We start from the raw sequence: 16,223 nt of genomic DNA, 5'->3' as shown, positions 1-16,223 counted from the left end.
AGCAGCTCTAACATGTCAACCACCCACGTATTTAATTCGGGACAATGAATCCTTAAGTCAATCAAGTGATAAAACACCTTTTTAAAAAGAGCAAATCCCTGGAAAGGGCAAAGAAAAACTCTATTTTTTATAATAACAATAACAAGCTCCACCAATCAGCTACAAATTAATTTTAAGACAAGGATTGATGTCAAATTTAAGAAGAGGGCTTTTTCCAAGTATATTACACCCACTTGTTTTTACCTCAGGATAGCGATTACTGGTGTCACATTGGTCTTGCGCCTAATGGGAATACTTGTTTACAAGTTTTTCATTCCAAGTTCACACACTTGTTTTAGTGATCACTAGGCGTCTCCTTTGAAAACTGGGTCTCCTTTTGAGATTTGCTGTCTATATCATATTGTGTTGTGTTCAGCCAGTTAAGAATGAGCCTGTGTTTAAGTGAAACCTGAAACATTATACAGTGAAAAGCAACACTGGAGCGCAATCTTTAGTATCAGGGCGTTTTAACCTGAACAGAGATTTGAGAAGTTCACCTTTGATGAGGATATTTAATCCAACCAGTTTTGTTTGTTTGTTTTTAGCTCTCCTGCTATCCATCCATAGATAGCTCTACCATCCATCCTTTATATACAGCATATACGTCATGTCTGTGATGTGCTATTTTTTAAATGACTCTATGTCTTCCCATCAAGCCCCTTGTCCTCCAGCCAACCCGATGTTGTTGCGGGACTGCGACACTGATGTCATCATTTTTTCATGGAATCAGACAAACGAAGTAAACCACTACTTAGCCAGGGCAGTCGACTCCAAGGTATTATATTTTAGATTTACAATTGCTTATTTTTGTCAAATAATAATTGCACAACCTTTTTTCAGCCAATAAAAGAGAACTGAATGAGAAGATTAATTTATTAAGCTTTAGAAAATCTGGTAGGCAGATTTCATGCAGAACTAGATAGTCTGTATGAACATTTCCAGCTAGTTTAAACTAGCTCCTTAATCTTTGCTTTTTTAACACTGTTTTTCTCATCTCTTCAAATTCCCAAGATTTTATCTACCTAAGTAGAAAACAGAATCATAGAAGTTGGATTTCAAAAAGAAAGTTTTTGAGAGTCTTGGCATACACATGATCTTAAAGTGGTCAGATCAACAGAAACCTAAAAATTTTCCCTCAAATGTTGACCTTTGTGATAAACTAGAACATGTAAATTAGCACTGGCTAAATATTAAATATTCTTCTTTGCACCCAGGGAATGGTCAGGCAATGCATGACTCAAGGAAACAATTGTTATTTCACAAATACATTCTGTGGACGGTACTACTCCTTCACAGTTCAATCTGTGTCTGGGAGTTGCTCAAGTGGCTTCAGCTCTCCTGTTGGCGTTCGCACAGGTATGATTTCAATAAATCTGCAACATAATTTTGGGTAACTAATGTCCTATTTTCTAGTGAATGATTTGACAAATTTATCTCACTGGGGCTAACTATTTAAATAGTCTTTTATCTGCAAATGATTACATTGTTAACATTCCAAATTGTAACAGTTTTTGAACAGGAAATTTAACGTATTCCTGGTTCTGAGAGAAACTGAAGTGCGTTCTCATATCAGCTCTCTGTGATGAATGTGATGAATCCAATTTACAATTCAATATCAGTTGTGTTCAGCTTCTCGTTTATATAAATGCAAACATTTTAGTACATTTATGCAATTCTTTATTTCCACTCTTTCCAGCACCCTGCATTCCGCAGAATCTGGAAACAGTAGCCGACTGCAGCGTTGACAGTTTGCTCAGCAAGTGGGACAATGCTGAGGGGGCACTGTACTACACCGTGGCAGCTGTGGGCAACTACAGAAACAGCAGCTACAACTGCAGCTCAGTGTCCAACAGCTGTGTTATGAAGGGCGTCAAGTGTGGAGACCATCTGACCGTCACCATCAGATCTTTTGACAATGACTGTCCCAGTCCAACAGTGCTGGGGCCACCGGCTGAGACAAGTGAGGAACACATGTTAGAGCAGGGGTGGGCAATCTCAGTACACGAGGGCCGGTGTTCCTACAGGTTTTAGATCTCACCTTGGGTCAACACACCTGAATCACATGATTAGTTCGTTACCAGGCCTCTGGAGAACTTCAGGACATGTTGAGGAGCTAATTTAGCCATTTAAATCTGCTGTGTTGGTTCGAGGACACATCTAAAACCTGCAGGCACACCGGCCCTCGTGGACTGAGATTGCCCACCCCTGTGTTAGCGCCTCAGACATCTGCATTTGCATTCACTCCATTAATCCAAAAGAGCACAGACCCATTTTTACTGCCAGGAAAACTATAATTGAGCTGATGTTAAAACTTTAACATGACTTTCCTCAGTGTGTAAAGGGGCAGTGACACAGGTTCTTATGGGTTAATTGGTTTATACAAATCTTAATGATAACTAAGATTTTATCAGTAAAACATATTTAGTATGCCAACCAAACCAATCTCAGTGTTATATTTACATATTTGCATATTTCGATTAATTAAATGTTTATTTTTAATAGCATTGGATTAACTGAGCCAATATTTTATATGCAACAGGATAATCTGTATTGTATCTACATTACTCTAAGTTGCATTACTGCAAATTCAGCTGTTTACATATTAAAGTATGATAATAATAATAAAAAAAAGATGGCTCACAATTTACTTACTAAAGAATCAGTGTGTAGTATTTAGTGGTATCTTGCGTTGAGGTTGCAGATTGCAGCTAACTGAATACCTGAACCTTACCAAGCATGTAAGAGAGCCTATGGTGGTAGTAATGTTTACACAGGTGGTTCAATCTAGGCTCAGTGTTTGGTTATAGTAAAACATTTTCAATTCAATTCAATTTTATTTATATAGCGCCAAATCACAACAAAAGTCGCCTCAAGGCGCTTCATAGATACAGAGAAAAAACCAACAATCATATGACCCCCTATGAGCAAGCATTTTGGCGACAGTGGGAAGGAAAAACTCGCTTTTAACAGGAAGAAACCTCCGGCAGAACCAGGCTCAGGGAGGGGCGGCCATCTGCTGCGACCGGTTGGGGTGAGAGAAGGAAGACAGGATAAAGACATGCTGTGGAAGAGAGACAGAGGTTAATAACAGATATGATTCAATGCAGAGAGGTCTGTTAATACATAGTGAGTGAGAAAGGTGACTGGAAAGGAAAAACTCAAAACATGGCAGCACAACATGATGCAGTCTATGGTGGATGACCCATTCCTACACAGCTATGCAAGATTCATTCTAAGCTTGACAAATGATTAACTGCAAGTGAAAACATTATGAATATATTAAATTACATGTCTTTGTTACATTTTACCAGTGGATATATATAGAATATAGCCAATAAACAAGCAAGTACTAATTCTATTTCCAAAGAACAATGTTTTTTAATGTCTTGCTGCATAATTTAATTGATTATCTTAAAAGTTTTGGACTGTTGGTTTGTTAAAAAAAACCCTGTAAAAGACATGACCTGAAACTGTAGGAAATTTTGACTAGAATTTTCAAGCCTTTTATAAAGTTGAAGAGTAATTAAAAGAAATCTGTAGATGTATTTGCAATAAAAAAAAAACCTAAAAACTAAAAATAGATCATTTACTTAATTCTAGTACTGTGAAAATGTTCCAGGTTGGTATTATTATTAACTTGCTTGCTTTCTACCTCAGCCCCATGCACTCCCCAGAACATCTCAGCAGAGAGAAATTGTGCAAAAGACTCCATCTCTGTGAAGTGGGAGATGAGCAACCCAGCACTTTTCTATGTTGCAATGGCAAAGGACAGCAATGGGGTCATTTATAGCTGCAACTCCGTGGATATGTTGTGTACGATCAGTGGCTTGAAGTGCAGCACCAGCTACAAAGTCTATGTTATTGCCTCCAACTTCATGTGCAACAGCTCTGAGAGTGACATGTTTACCATAGAGACAGGTAACCTCTAGTGAAGATGCTCATTTAGTTACTTTATGTAAAAGTTGCCAAGATGTGCATCTTTTTTCTGAGTGAGCATTAATGACTAAAATGTCACAGTCATATTTGGACATTTATTTTATTTTATTAAAAGTTAAATACAGTTTTGTTTCTTTCTGATTGATAATGGCCCACTTGTGTCATTTCAGTTCCCTGCCCACCAAATAACCTCACTGCCACCCTGGACTGTGCAGCCAATGAGGCTCTGATTTCGTGGCATGGAAGTGTGAGTTCCTACACTGCTACCATTATAGATTCAAGTCAGCGACTTTTAAGCTGCAGTTCCACTGCAACCAACTGCAAAATACCTAACCTGAAATGTGGCGAGCTCTACACTGTGACTGTCAGCCAGCATGACGGCAACTGCTCCAGCATGCCCTCTACGCACATCTACATGGAGTCTGGTAGGAAAATTTTCAAAATACATTAAAAACTGACCACATGTCAGTTTGTCAGATCTAGCGTAGTGCTGATAGTCTGAAAAGGCCTAAAATGCTTTTTGTACACAGAAAAAACAGTTTTGATTTATTGTAACAAAAAGGTGTGTTCGCTCGGACTATCCTGAGACCACAAGAGTCATTTTGCTCCACCAGCACCTGACCAGTAATCATTAACCAGGGGCTACATCCATTTATGAAGTCTAGAGCTTAGCAGTTTGGAGCCAACTGATTTTGACACTAGACAGAGAACTGACTGAGAAACTGAGGGAGACTACACACTTGTACAGTAGACTGTCAATCACATGGTAGACCTGCCAAATTTAGCTTCTTAACTCTAATGAATGACATTAATTAAAGTGATCAACATGTTATATTCACTAATGCTACAACACTGAGCCCTATACTAGCAATACTAGGAAAGTATTTACAGAGGTCATAGATCTTGAAGAGTCACCCCCTGCTGGCCACTAGAAAGAATGTAGGTTACAGGCGCTTTAGCGTTGGCTTAGTTTTCACACCCAGATACAAATGATCTCTTTTCTACTAAGACAGACAGTGAGGCTCTAATATAGTGGATCTTTGCCTTTCCCTAAACATACTTTCAATATTAAGTTTGACAGAAGTATTCGTTTTGAATATAAAATTAAATGAAAGTTATTGATTCACCAATTCATTTCTTAGCTGCCTGCCTTCACCCACCCTTCTTATTTTTCGTTCAGTTCCTTGTGGGCCAGCCAGCGCAAGTGCCAGGGTGGACTGTGCATCAGGCAATGTGACAATAAGCTGGAATGCATCCCAAAATGCAGAACGTTATATCGTCAAAATCTCAAACGGCACCATGCCGTTGACGTATAACACCACACAGACAAACCTGGCAGTCCACACACTGGAGTGTGGCCAGGAGTACACAGTGAATTTGATGTCCTTCAATGGCAGCTGCGTCAGTCGTCCTTCAGAGTTATATTTCAGGGAAGGTAAGAGAAGTTAACCCTATAAAGATTTTTTATTTCATTGACATCAGTGGCTCTACTTTGCTACCTACTAAGATAGTTTCTTCATTAAATAACAGCTGAGCTAATCAGAAAATTTCACTCCCAGTTCCATGTGTACCCACTAACGTTGAAACAAGGAGAAGCTGCAGCCAGAATTTTGTGGACGTCATGTGGCAAGCAAGTCGGGGTGCCATAAACTACACTGCTACTGCTCTGGATGCAGATGGCAGTTACTTAAAGTGTACATCCAATGAGACATCGTGCAGGCTGGTCGATGTAATGTGTGGACATGTGTATAATATCAGTGTGGTTGCTGTGGACAACACGTGCACCAGCATGAAGAGCCGCACATTGCAACTACAGATAGGTACACGCTGACAAAAATATAAGTTAACACTGCTTATGTCCAATCACTGTCAAACTTACACCATGCATGTGTTCTGTGTCGTTCCTCTGCAGAGCCCTGCTCACCCTCTCAGCTGACCGTCTCAGTGAACTGTAGCAGTAACTCTGCCAAGTTAGCCTGGCAGAGGAGCCCCAATGCATTGTCTTATACTGGCAAAGCCATAACCGCAGACGGTCACAATGTGACCTGTTCCACAACGACAGAACTCAGTTGTAATTTGGAGGGTCTGCAGTGTGGAAAGATGTATAACTTCACTGTGTCAGCTTCAGATTATTACTGTCAGAGTCCAGACAGCAAGCCAGTCATCCATACAACTGGTAAGAAGCAGTAGCACCTCTGCTTTTATTCTACGTCCTAATAACCCTCTCGTACTTATCGAATCCCAAACAGCAGTTGAGATATTGCAGACGAGTAAGTCTAACTGTTTTTCTGTCATCTCAGCCCCATGTACTGTGCAGAATATGCTGACCACTCTTAACTGTACCACCAACATACTGACCATCAGCTGGACACCGGGATCCATGCCAGTGAACTACAGCACCACAGCGGTGATGACAAATGGCACTACACTTCGCTGCGTCACGCAGAGTTCTAGCTGTAGGATGCCTGAGTTACAGTGTGGACAGCAGTACAGTGTGAGAGTCAAGCCCATCAGCAGCACATGTGAAGGACCCAGCAGTGTCCCGGAGCTTGTAAATTCAGGTATTTTAGTTGACTTGTTAAAGTTTATGACTCTACGAGCCATGATCTCACTCGGTCCGTCTTCCTTGTCTTCCTTTTCCTCTTTGTCACATCATTTCTCTCACAGTTCCCTGTGTTCCTGTGAACATCCAAACCCTGGTGGAATGTTCCACTAACAGAGTGTGGGGATCCTGGGATGCAGCTCCTGGGGCAATGTACTACATCTCCACACTGAAAGGAGCAGGAGGTTTCTCTACATCCTGTCAAACAGCTAACCAAAGATGCCTCTTCTCTGGTCTGCAGTGTGCTCAGACATACATGTTCAGTGTGATGGCCTCCAACAACAGGTGTAACAGCTCAAACAGCGTCATGGACACAGCAACAACTGGTAAAATATGGACTAAAATATTTTTTGTAGGGTGTGAAAGCACAGCTTACAAATTAGATTTTCTAACAAGTGATTCTTCAAGTTGGGCAAAAGAAGATTATCTCAGCGTTCATTTTCTCCACTTTGACTTCCAGCACCCTGTGACCCTACAAACGTGGCTGCTACTCTGAACTGCCTCTCTGATGTGGTGACGGTTACTTGGAGGGCCAGCGCCGGCGCAAATTATTACACAATCCTGGCTGAGGCCAGTGGACATGTCGACTCCTGTAATTCCACTGGTACTTCCTGTGAGCTAACCAAGATGCAGTGTGGGAATGACTACACTGTGACTGTTCTGGCAGGGGACACAAAGTGCAACAGCTCCATATTTGCTAAAACCAACATTACAACAGGTACTTTCAGTTTTGGCACAAAGAATGACGTCAGGATAAACTGAGTAGCTCAAATTATCCTCATGCAAAGAAAGAATGAAATCTTAAACTTCCTAAAACTGCCTACAATTATAGATTACTTAACCAGAAAGATTCCTTTAATCAGCACATCTGTAATGTGTTTTGTGTGCAGCTCCCTGTGCTCCAGTAATCCAAGACCACTCACTGAACTGTAGCTCCAACCAAGCTTTGGTCACCTGGGTTAAGGATGAGGATGCCATGACTGTCATGGTCAATGCAACCTCCAGTATGGGATATATGCAGTCGTGCAGCTCATCTTCCAACAACAGCTGTGTCCTGGATCTGCTGTGTGGAAACACTTACACTGTAAAGGCTGTCGCAAAAGGACCTCAGTGTCAGAGCAAACCCAGCTCTGCTTTTCAGATTGTTACAGGTAAAAAATATAAGCAAAAAATTTGACTTAACAATTGCTGTTTCTTTTTGATGTCTTTCTCTGATTTTCTTTTGAAAACAATTCAGTAGTGGTGGTTTTTATACTTTAAAACAGTACAGTTTTTATAGCAAAAGAAAGAAATCTGTCAGCACAACTTATATATATATAAAAAAAAAGTTTTGTTAAAAAAAAAAAAATCTTGTAGCCCATTGCCCATATCGTCTTTTTTGTTAATTCACAGAACATGTCCTTTTTCACCGTAGACCCAATTTAAAAAAAAAAACACACACACACACAGAAATTTTTCTACTAAATCTTGGAAAAAAAACAGATAATAGTACTTTCTATCATTTATCTATTACTTAATTACTTTGATGTAGTTTAAAAGACCTTGACAGAGGTCTTTATTAGCAGGAAAAGCGTAAAACATCTGAAAATACAGTTAAGTCCAAGTCCAACCAGCTGTCCAGATTAGAGTCTTTGCTGGGCCAATTCTGGCCCCCAGACCTAATGTTTAACAACCCTATCATAAGGTTTAGGGATGGGTTAAAAAAAAGGTTGAAGGTATTCAGGAACTGAACTTGTCTTCTCTCACACAGCACCCTGTACCCCTGCAAACGTGGAGTACCAATACTCCTGTGACACTGGCATTGCTTTTGTGAGTTGGGATGAGACTTTGGGCAGGAAAAGATTCTATGTGCATGCTCAGTCTGGAAATCTCACAGCCTCCTGCAGCACCAGCCAGACTGACTGCTCCCTGCCCACGCTGCTTTGTAGTCGCACATACAGTGTAAAAGTAGTAGCTCTGGCTGACTCCTGCAACAGCAGCGTGCCCGGCGTAACGACTATACAGACAGGTAAGACGGAGAGGATGTAGATGCAGGTGATGTATATACAGCTGGGAAAGTCTGTGGGAAATTCAAAAATACTATTTCTGATTACCATGAATACAATTTCCAATTTCCCCATGTTCCCTTTTCTACTATCGTAAGTATCCAAGTGTAGTAAACTGTATAAAATACAGTAAATTCTGTATTTCTTTTAAAACACTTTGTTGAAATGCCGAGTAATGCATTGGATTAAAAACTTTTAGCAAATACATGGCTTAAGATAGCGGTCCCCAACCCCCGGGCCACGGACTGCTACCGGTCTGTGAGACGTTTGGTACCGGGCCTCGAGAGTTGAGGCGGGCGTGAAATTTATGGTTTTCAGGGTTTTTATCGGTTTCTATCCTTATTTTTTTATCGTTATTATTGTTAACTTGTTTTCTCTGGGTCTTTTCCTGTGTGTTATGAATAACTCTTCTTTTTTTGGTTACCAGTACTGGTTTTATTTTGTTGTATTTATCCGCGACACCTTAAAGGCCGATCCATGAAAATATTGTCGACATAAACCGGTCCGTGGCGCAAAAAAGGTTGGGGACTGCTGGCTTAAGAGATACCAGGTGTAACTTCCTAAAAAATTAAAATGAGGGTTAATTAGGTGGTGTTTGTACTCAGTGGTTTTTCCTTTTGTTTTCCTGTCAGCCCCTTGTGCTCCAGTGAACATCAGTGCTTCCCTGCTGTGTGACAACAACACTGCGGCAGTGAGCTGGCAACACAGTCCTAGTGCAGTGTCCTACAGTGTGAAGGCAGTTGGCAGAGACGGCGACCTCAAAAGGTGTGCCACAAACAGCACAAGTTGCCTGCTACCCAACATGCACTGCTCTCAAACCTACATTATCACCGTCACTCCCTTCTCTATGCGCTGCGAAGGCAGAGAGAGTTTCCCATACACCTACAATGCAGGTGAGATAATGCCAAATAAAAAAATAAACTGGATAAACTTGGCTTTAATCAACTTTATGCATTCTTTAAAATAACCACTAACAACATTTATTTAATAATTATTATATCTATCTTTTATTAATTCAAAACAAAGATTTCGCTTTTAATATTTTTAATTATATTTAGATTTATAACCCGTCCAACTTTATCTCACCATCTTTTTCGCAGGTTCCTGCCCTCCCACCAACGTCCACATGTCTCTGCAGTGCGATGGAAATGTGGGCCGTGTGACCTGGGACCCTGCCCTTCGAGCAGATCTCTACTTGGCCACAACCGCACCTTCTCTCACGGACAAACACATCCACAACTGCTCATCCAATGGAACAAGCTGCTCCCTTACAGACCTCCACTGCGGAGAAACAGTCGTTGTCACTGTTGTCACCATAGAGAGAGGCTGCACGAGCCAACCCAGCGTACCATTCACCTTACAAACAGGTCAGAGAATTGAACCATCCATCCATCCATCCAACTTTTGTAGTGTTCAACAAATACAGCTACCATAGAACTAAACGTCAGATACAATGTACAAATCTGTTTGCCTGGTACTTTTGTGCATCAACATTTTATTAATATGTTATAATGGCTCACATCTGCCACGTTTCAGTTCACCCATATGCAGACCATAACACAGAGCAGAAAGTCAACTTATTTTTGAAAAGATATAACAAAAGTCGACAAAGGGTAAGGCTACTAAATTCAAAGGGTACAAAACCTAAACCAAAACCTAAACAATGCAACAGAACTAGGAACTAAAGAACTTGCAAGAAAGAACCAGAAAAAATGATAAACAATCATATAGACAGTTGTCCTGTCAGATATAACCAACTTTCAGGAAATAAAATAGAACTTACGCAGATTTTGTCTTACCCATCCATCCATTCTCCTTCGCTTATCCTTGTCAAGGGGCAAAACCCTATGATAGGCTGGGACATGCGCTTTCCCCCATAGGACAAGAGGCAGGGTACACCCTGGACAGGTCACCAGGGCTAACACAGAAAGGCAGACAACCATTCACACTCACAGACATAAAAAAATTGCTTGTTAACACATAAGATAAGCAAGACAGTTGAACGCACAGTGATCTTAACACTAATTAATGCCATACCAATAAGTTAATTCTGTTCATCTGGACGTAAAGTTTCCAGTGGGAGACGAATTAGGGAGGTTTTTCAGGTAAAATCAAATCCAAAGACAGGATCTGTTGCTGCTCATATTCTATTTCTAAAATAGTGTTAAAAAAATCACTGGGACACTAATTATCAAATTGTCTCTCTACCTGTCTCTCCCCCTTCTTAGTCATCTGCCCACCCACTGGTGTGACTGGAGTGACAAATTGCAGAAACAATGACATCACAGTAAGCTGGGACCCAAGTCCAGAAAGCGGAGTGACCTACTTCATCTACTCCCAAGGAAACAGCGGGATCGCTTATAACTACTCCACAACTCAGACTTTCTATGTGATGAATGGGCTGCAGTGTGGACAAGCATATATGCTCTCAGTGGCTGCCCAGGACCCTGACTGCACCAGTCTCTTGAGCAAGCAGATAGAAACTGAGACAGGTTAATATCTGGATATTTCTGGGTTTGTTCACCAACAAAGTACTGGTTTGACATCCTTTGCAAATAATTAACCCCAGTTTGGTCTTTTTTTTAATGCAGATGATTTTGTTCATTTCTCACATAATGACTTGTTGTTAATCTCCTTACTTCCAGTTCCATGTCCTCCAACCAACCTGACTGTCAAAACTGAATGTGCCACAAACTTAGCGATTCTGAAGTGGGCACCGAGTAGACATGCCATCTCTTACACAGCCACATTAACTGGTACCCACGGCCACTTAGTTTCCTGTGGTACCAACAAAACAACCTGCTCATTGAAGGTGGATTGTGCAAAGCAGTACTCAGCTTTTGTGGTTGCTTCCAGTGCAACATGCAACAGCAGTAAATCAGATAATCTAACTTTTGTCTCAGGTACAAGACATCTGCTTTTAGGGTTAGATTTTCTTTTAAATCTCAAAACTATTAAACAGTCAACTGATAATCTTCCCTTCTCTTCTCTTCCAAAAGCCCCTTGTCTGCCTGACAGGGTACAAGCAGAGCTGGACTGCAATGCTAACACCTTTGCAGTGGAGTGGAGGGGAAGCCTTGGGGACATTGATTACACTGCAATCGCCATCGGCAGCGACAAGACACGGAGAACTTGCAACTCTAGTAGCACCAACTGCGTCATCCAGAACCTAACTTGTGGCCTCATTTACAGCATTGTCGTCACAACCTCGTCAATCGACTGCGGCTTCATTGAAGGCTCCAACTATGAGATACAGTCAGGTAGCAAATATTCTTTGACCAACATTAAAATTGGGGCAAATGTTTTGAAGTCACTAAACAAAATCCATAACAACGTTATAAAACATATTACAATTCACACATTTTGAGAAGGAGCAAGATTCCTGAACGTCCTGAGTCATTTAATATTTAATATTTATTTTTAGGTTTTGTGCAGCAACATTCATACAGTATACTTCTATCCCTTCAAATTTTTCATTATAACCTTTATCTAACCTACTTTCACCCCATTTAATAACTTTTAAAACCGCCCACATCTGCAAGTTAATCTTCCTTGCTTTGTCTCCAGCCCCCTGTAAGCCAAACAGCGTGATGGTGAATTTGCAGTGCAGAACAAACATGGCGACTGTCAGCTGGGCAAACTCAGGCCCAGACCAACTGCAGGTGGTGTCAGCGAGGGACAGCAGAGGAACAGTCACCACCTGCAACTCCACCAGCTCCAACTGCACCTTCAGTCAACTTAAGTGCGGGGAGATATATGCCATCAGTGTGGTCGGTCTCACAAGCAACTGCAGCAGTGAACTGGCTTTTGCCCAAAGACTCAACACGGGTAATTTAGCAAATAATAATGAACAGATTGATGCACTGTATCACTGTGACAATTCATCAAGCTTGTTTATAACAAATGCAACAGGTCGTTTAGACTCAATCACATTTAGAAGCACAAGACATAATGGCCTGTCTCATGGCATAATTGAAACCTCTATTAAGTTACAGCACAGCAGAATAATAATAATACAGACTTCTGTAATGAATTATGATCAAAAATAAAAAAATAACTTTCATTTTTCTAAATTAATTTGCTTAGAAGAGCCATTATTTGTGATCTGCACACAAGCTGTTGTGAATGATTGTTAAAATAAAGGCAGAAAATATAGCCAATCATAGCCAAACACTCCCCAGTATTGACACAATTATCAAGGCTATATGAAAGAATAAATACCCCCAAACCCTATAATGTAATGTAAAAATATTTTTAAAAATGTAAAAATGTTTCTATAAAACTACTAAAAACTGAAGAATATTTTAACTGCATTAGATTTTTTTTACTTATGCAATGAAGCTGAAGCAGCATTTTGAAATGGTATTAGATTTAGGCGAAGCTGATTTGACTTCTGACATCATAGTCATCCATCACTGAACCTGGACAAGTACATGCCATTAGTGTAGAATATTACAAGCCTGAGCACTGCAGGAATAAACAATATCACACTGATCCATACACTTACCTGTTTCTGTCCTCCATCAGCTCCATGCATTCCCACACACGTCACAGCAAGAGTGGACTGCAACACCGGCATCACTGCAGTCACATGGGATGCTGCGCTGGGTGCCACATCTTACACTGTCTATGCTCGGGGCAGTCTGGGCTACAATGCTCAGTGTAACAACACCGACACCAACTGTGACTTCCTTAACCTGGCCTGTGGACAAGACTACAACATCACAGTGGTGGCTCGCCATAACACCTGTGTCAGCATGGTCAGCGAGACTGTCAAGACCACCACAGGTAATAAAATACAACCTGTCATACCCACACAACAAGCTGCTCACTAAAAGTAAATTGTGCACAGCTGTAATGTTGCTAATGCAACATGAAACAACAGTGCATCAATTTTTCACACCTACTTTTAGTGTTTCTTTGTGTTGCAGTTACTTTTAATTTACTTTAATGAACATAGCATTAGCTTTTTTTATTATTAGCGGCTAAGCTAAATGTTAATGTTATAAAAAAAAAGGTAACAGCAATTAAATAACCCCCCCCCCAAAAAAGATCAGCTGAACATCTTTTTTGAAGATTAAATACATAAATTGTGTTAATAACATCTGCTACATGTTAAAAGTATTAACTTTTCAAAGTTAGTGTCCCTAGTTAACTGCTAACCTGCAGTTATCCTAACAGGAAAACCATTTACTATGTCAGAGCTTTTAAAGTGAAAGAACATTTCTATAGAAATAACTCCTGTTCCTGTGAAAATGAATCCCTGAAACTCAAAATGTAAAAAAAATGGGTTTTTTTTAAAAACTACACCTGCTTTTCTTTTTTTCTTCCCTGTCTGTTAGGTCCTTGTCCCCACAGTGGTCTGAGAACATCCCTGGACTGCAACACCAACACAGCTGTGGTATCTTGGACTACAGGAATTGGCATCCTCTACTACAATGCCACAGCTCAAGCCTTCGGCTCCATAGACAAGCAGACCTGCTCTACAAATGGCTCCTCCTGTAATATCAGTTCTCTGCAGTGTGGGGAAAGCTACAAAGTGAGCGTCAGTGGGCAGGGACTATACTGCAGCAGTCCTGCTCAGGACTGGCAGAGAGTGAACACAGGTGGGGTCAATTACATCCTTACAAAACAAGCTGACACCTAACTGGAAGATAACGGATAAACTGTTCTGTGCACATTTGCATACACTATCCAAAATGTTTTGCTGCTTATCAGCTAATTGTTCTCTTTATCTGTTTTAACATACTATGGAAACCATTTCTGCCCAAGCATCTCACTAACTAGTGTTAATATTAGTTATAACATGTAACTGTATGAAATGCAAATACATCTTTTTAAAATCTCAGGATCTAGCTCTAAACAGAAACCTCTATCAATTAACCGTGAAAAATAATCTCACTCACTGCTTGTTTCCTCCAGCTCCCTGCCCTCCCACTCAGCTGATGGTGAACTCTTCATGCAAATCAAACAACATCTCAGTGTCCTGGCAGGCCTCTCAAGGCTCAGTCTCCTACATGGCAGTGGCTGAAAATGAACAGGGCCGCCGGTGGTCGTGTAACACCAGCAGCACCAGCTGCCAAATATCTGGTCTGCTCTGTGGGCAACAGTACAATGTCTACGTTGTCGGTATTGATGACAAGTGTACTGGAGCCAAGAGTGACATGAAGAAGATTCGCACTGGTAATTTGTCTATTGTTATTCAAAGCTTTGCACTATATTCACTGATTTATTCATCAGTTTCAGAAAAAGGGATTTCACATTTACTTTGTATGCTTTAACAATTATTTGCTGTTACTGAGCACTAGCCAAAACAGAAACAGACAGCTGCCACACACTTGATCTTACTCCATTTATGACATATGAATCATTTAAATGTGGCTATAAAGACATGACATGGTGTAATTGGGACATTGGTTAAAACTTATAAACATTCAATTGAATTCATGAGCTAAATTCATATGTCTAAGGTGTTTTTTGTCTTTGTTGTTATTTGTTGTAGCAACCATACCCTTAAATTAGACAAAATACATTCTTAATAAACATAAAAAATTAGCAGTTCTGTGTCTCTGTTAATGATTTCTGTTACCATACAGAAAGTATTGTGTTCGCTTTGTTTCCAGCTCCGTGTGTGCCACAGAACATACAGAACCATCTGGACTGCCTGTCTGGTGTCCTGAACATTACCTGGCAGTCGACAGGTTACTTTTTGAACTTCCGCGCCTCTGTGGTGAACAGCAAAGGTCAAAAGAGCATTTGCACAACTCCTACGCATTACTGCGTTGTACAGAACATGCAGTGTGGGCAGACCTACAATGTTACAGTGGTGGCCCAAGATGAAGCTTGCAACAGTTCCCATAGCCCCACAGAGCAGGTCTCTACAGGTCGGTGCAGCTCCTGTTGGCAGTTCTAGTGCACCTGCTCTAGTATTCAGTGTTCAGCTATTCAGATCTGATATCAACACCTCTTATCTATATCTATTTATCTTTTAATAGCTGTTTTCTTGTCTTTGATTAAAGGGATTTTTTTGTTCATACATCACATAATAAAGTTTTACCTTCTTGTTATTTACCTTCAGTCTTTACCTCAACTTCTCCTCTTTTTCTGCCGTTCCACTCAGCTCCCTGCCCTCCCTCACCCTTCCTTTCTAATGTGAACTGTGGCACTGGCGTCGTATCTGTCACCTGGAACAATAGTGTGGCAGGGGTGGTGTATACAGTGTCTGCTGCAGATGCCAAAGGTGCCAGACACAACTGCAGTAGCACAAACAACGGCTGTAATCTCAGCACACTGGCGTGCGGGATGCAGTACAATGTCACAATCACACCATCCAGGAATGAATGTGTGGGCAAAGACAGCCAAACTAAAATGGTCAAAACAGGCAAGTATCAGCTCTTCTTCTGTTTTTGATCGGATATTCCTCACTTCCATCCCATATCATCCTCTCACTTGTACAGGCTGTTGTTAGAAACCCTATTCGCTGCTTATTTCTGGTAAGCCTGTGGTCTTTAGATGATGCAAAAGATGGCTTTGTGCATTTAAGGTTAACCAAAAAATCTGTCATAATTTTAGATCACAGTTCTAACTCATGTATAGTGATA

The 16,223-nt window shown here is 40.7% G+C and overlaps 1 protein-coding gene across 1 annotated transcript in view; it reads left to right on the top strand.

The window, feature by feature from the left end:
- Positions 1–16,223, top strand: part of LOC102300190 — a 35,516-nt gene that overhangs the window by 3,192 nt on the left and 16,101 nt on the right. Inside the window, exons 7-30 of the mRNA XM_005923869.3 lie at positions 696–814; positions 1,254–1,395; positions 1,736–1,999; positions 3,697–3,957; positions 4,146–4,400; positions 5,156–5,410; positions 5,535–5,795; positions 5,888–6,151; positions 6,276–6,536; positions 6,643–6,903; positions 7,038–7,295; positions 7,468–7,728; positions 8,328–8,585; positions 9,255–9,515; positions 9,723–9,989; positions 10,851–11,114; positions 11,268–11,525; positions 11,622–11,882; positions 12,190–12,450; positions 13,150–13,410; positions 13,965–14,228; positions 14,545–14,805; positions 15,246–15,506; positions 15,743–16,003. Coding sequence (XP_005923931.2) covers positions 696–814; positions 1,254–1,395; positions 1,736–1,999; positions 3,697–3,957; positions 4,146–4,400; positions 5,156–5,410; positions 5,535–5,795; positions 5,888–6,151; positions 6,276–6,536; positions 6,643–6,903; positions 7,038–7,295; positions 7,468–7,728; positions 8,328–8,585; positions 9,255–9,515; positions 9,723–9,989; positions 10,851–11,114; positions 11,268–11,525; positions 11,622–11,882; positions 12,190–12,450; positions 13,150–13,410; positions 13,965–14,228; positions 14,545–14,805; positions 15,246–15,506; positions 15,743–16,003 — 6,000 coding nt within the window. The remainder of the gene's footprint in view (positions 1–695; positions 815–1,253; positions 1,396–1,735; positions 2,000–3,696; positions 3,958–4,145; positions 4,401–5,155; positions 5,411–5,534; positions 5,796–5,887; positions 6,152–6,275; positions 6,537–6,642; positions 6,904–7,037; positions 7,296–7,467; positions 7,729–8,327; positions 8,586–9,254; positions 9,516–9,722; positions 9,990–10,850; positions 11,115–11,267; positions 11,526–11,621; positions 11,883–12,189; positions 12,451–13,149; positions 13,411–13,964; positions 14,229–14,544; positions 14,806–15,245; positions 15,507–15,742; positions 16,004–16,223) is intronic.

The sequence above is a fragment of the Haplochromis burtoni genome, unplaced genomic scaffold, assembly GCF_018398535.1.
Source record: "Haplochromis burtoni strain Fernald_Lab_line unplaced genomic scaffold, NCSU_Asbu1 Contig_53, whole genome shotgun sequence".
Taxonomy (NCBI): Eukaryota; Metazoa; Chordata; class Actinopteri; order Cichliformes; family Cichlidae; genus Haplochromis; species Haplochromis burtoni.
The sequence above is the reverse complement of the archived record's forward strand: the minus strand, read 5'-3'. Positions and strand labels throughout refer to the sequence as shown.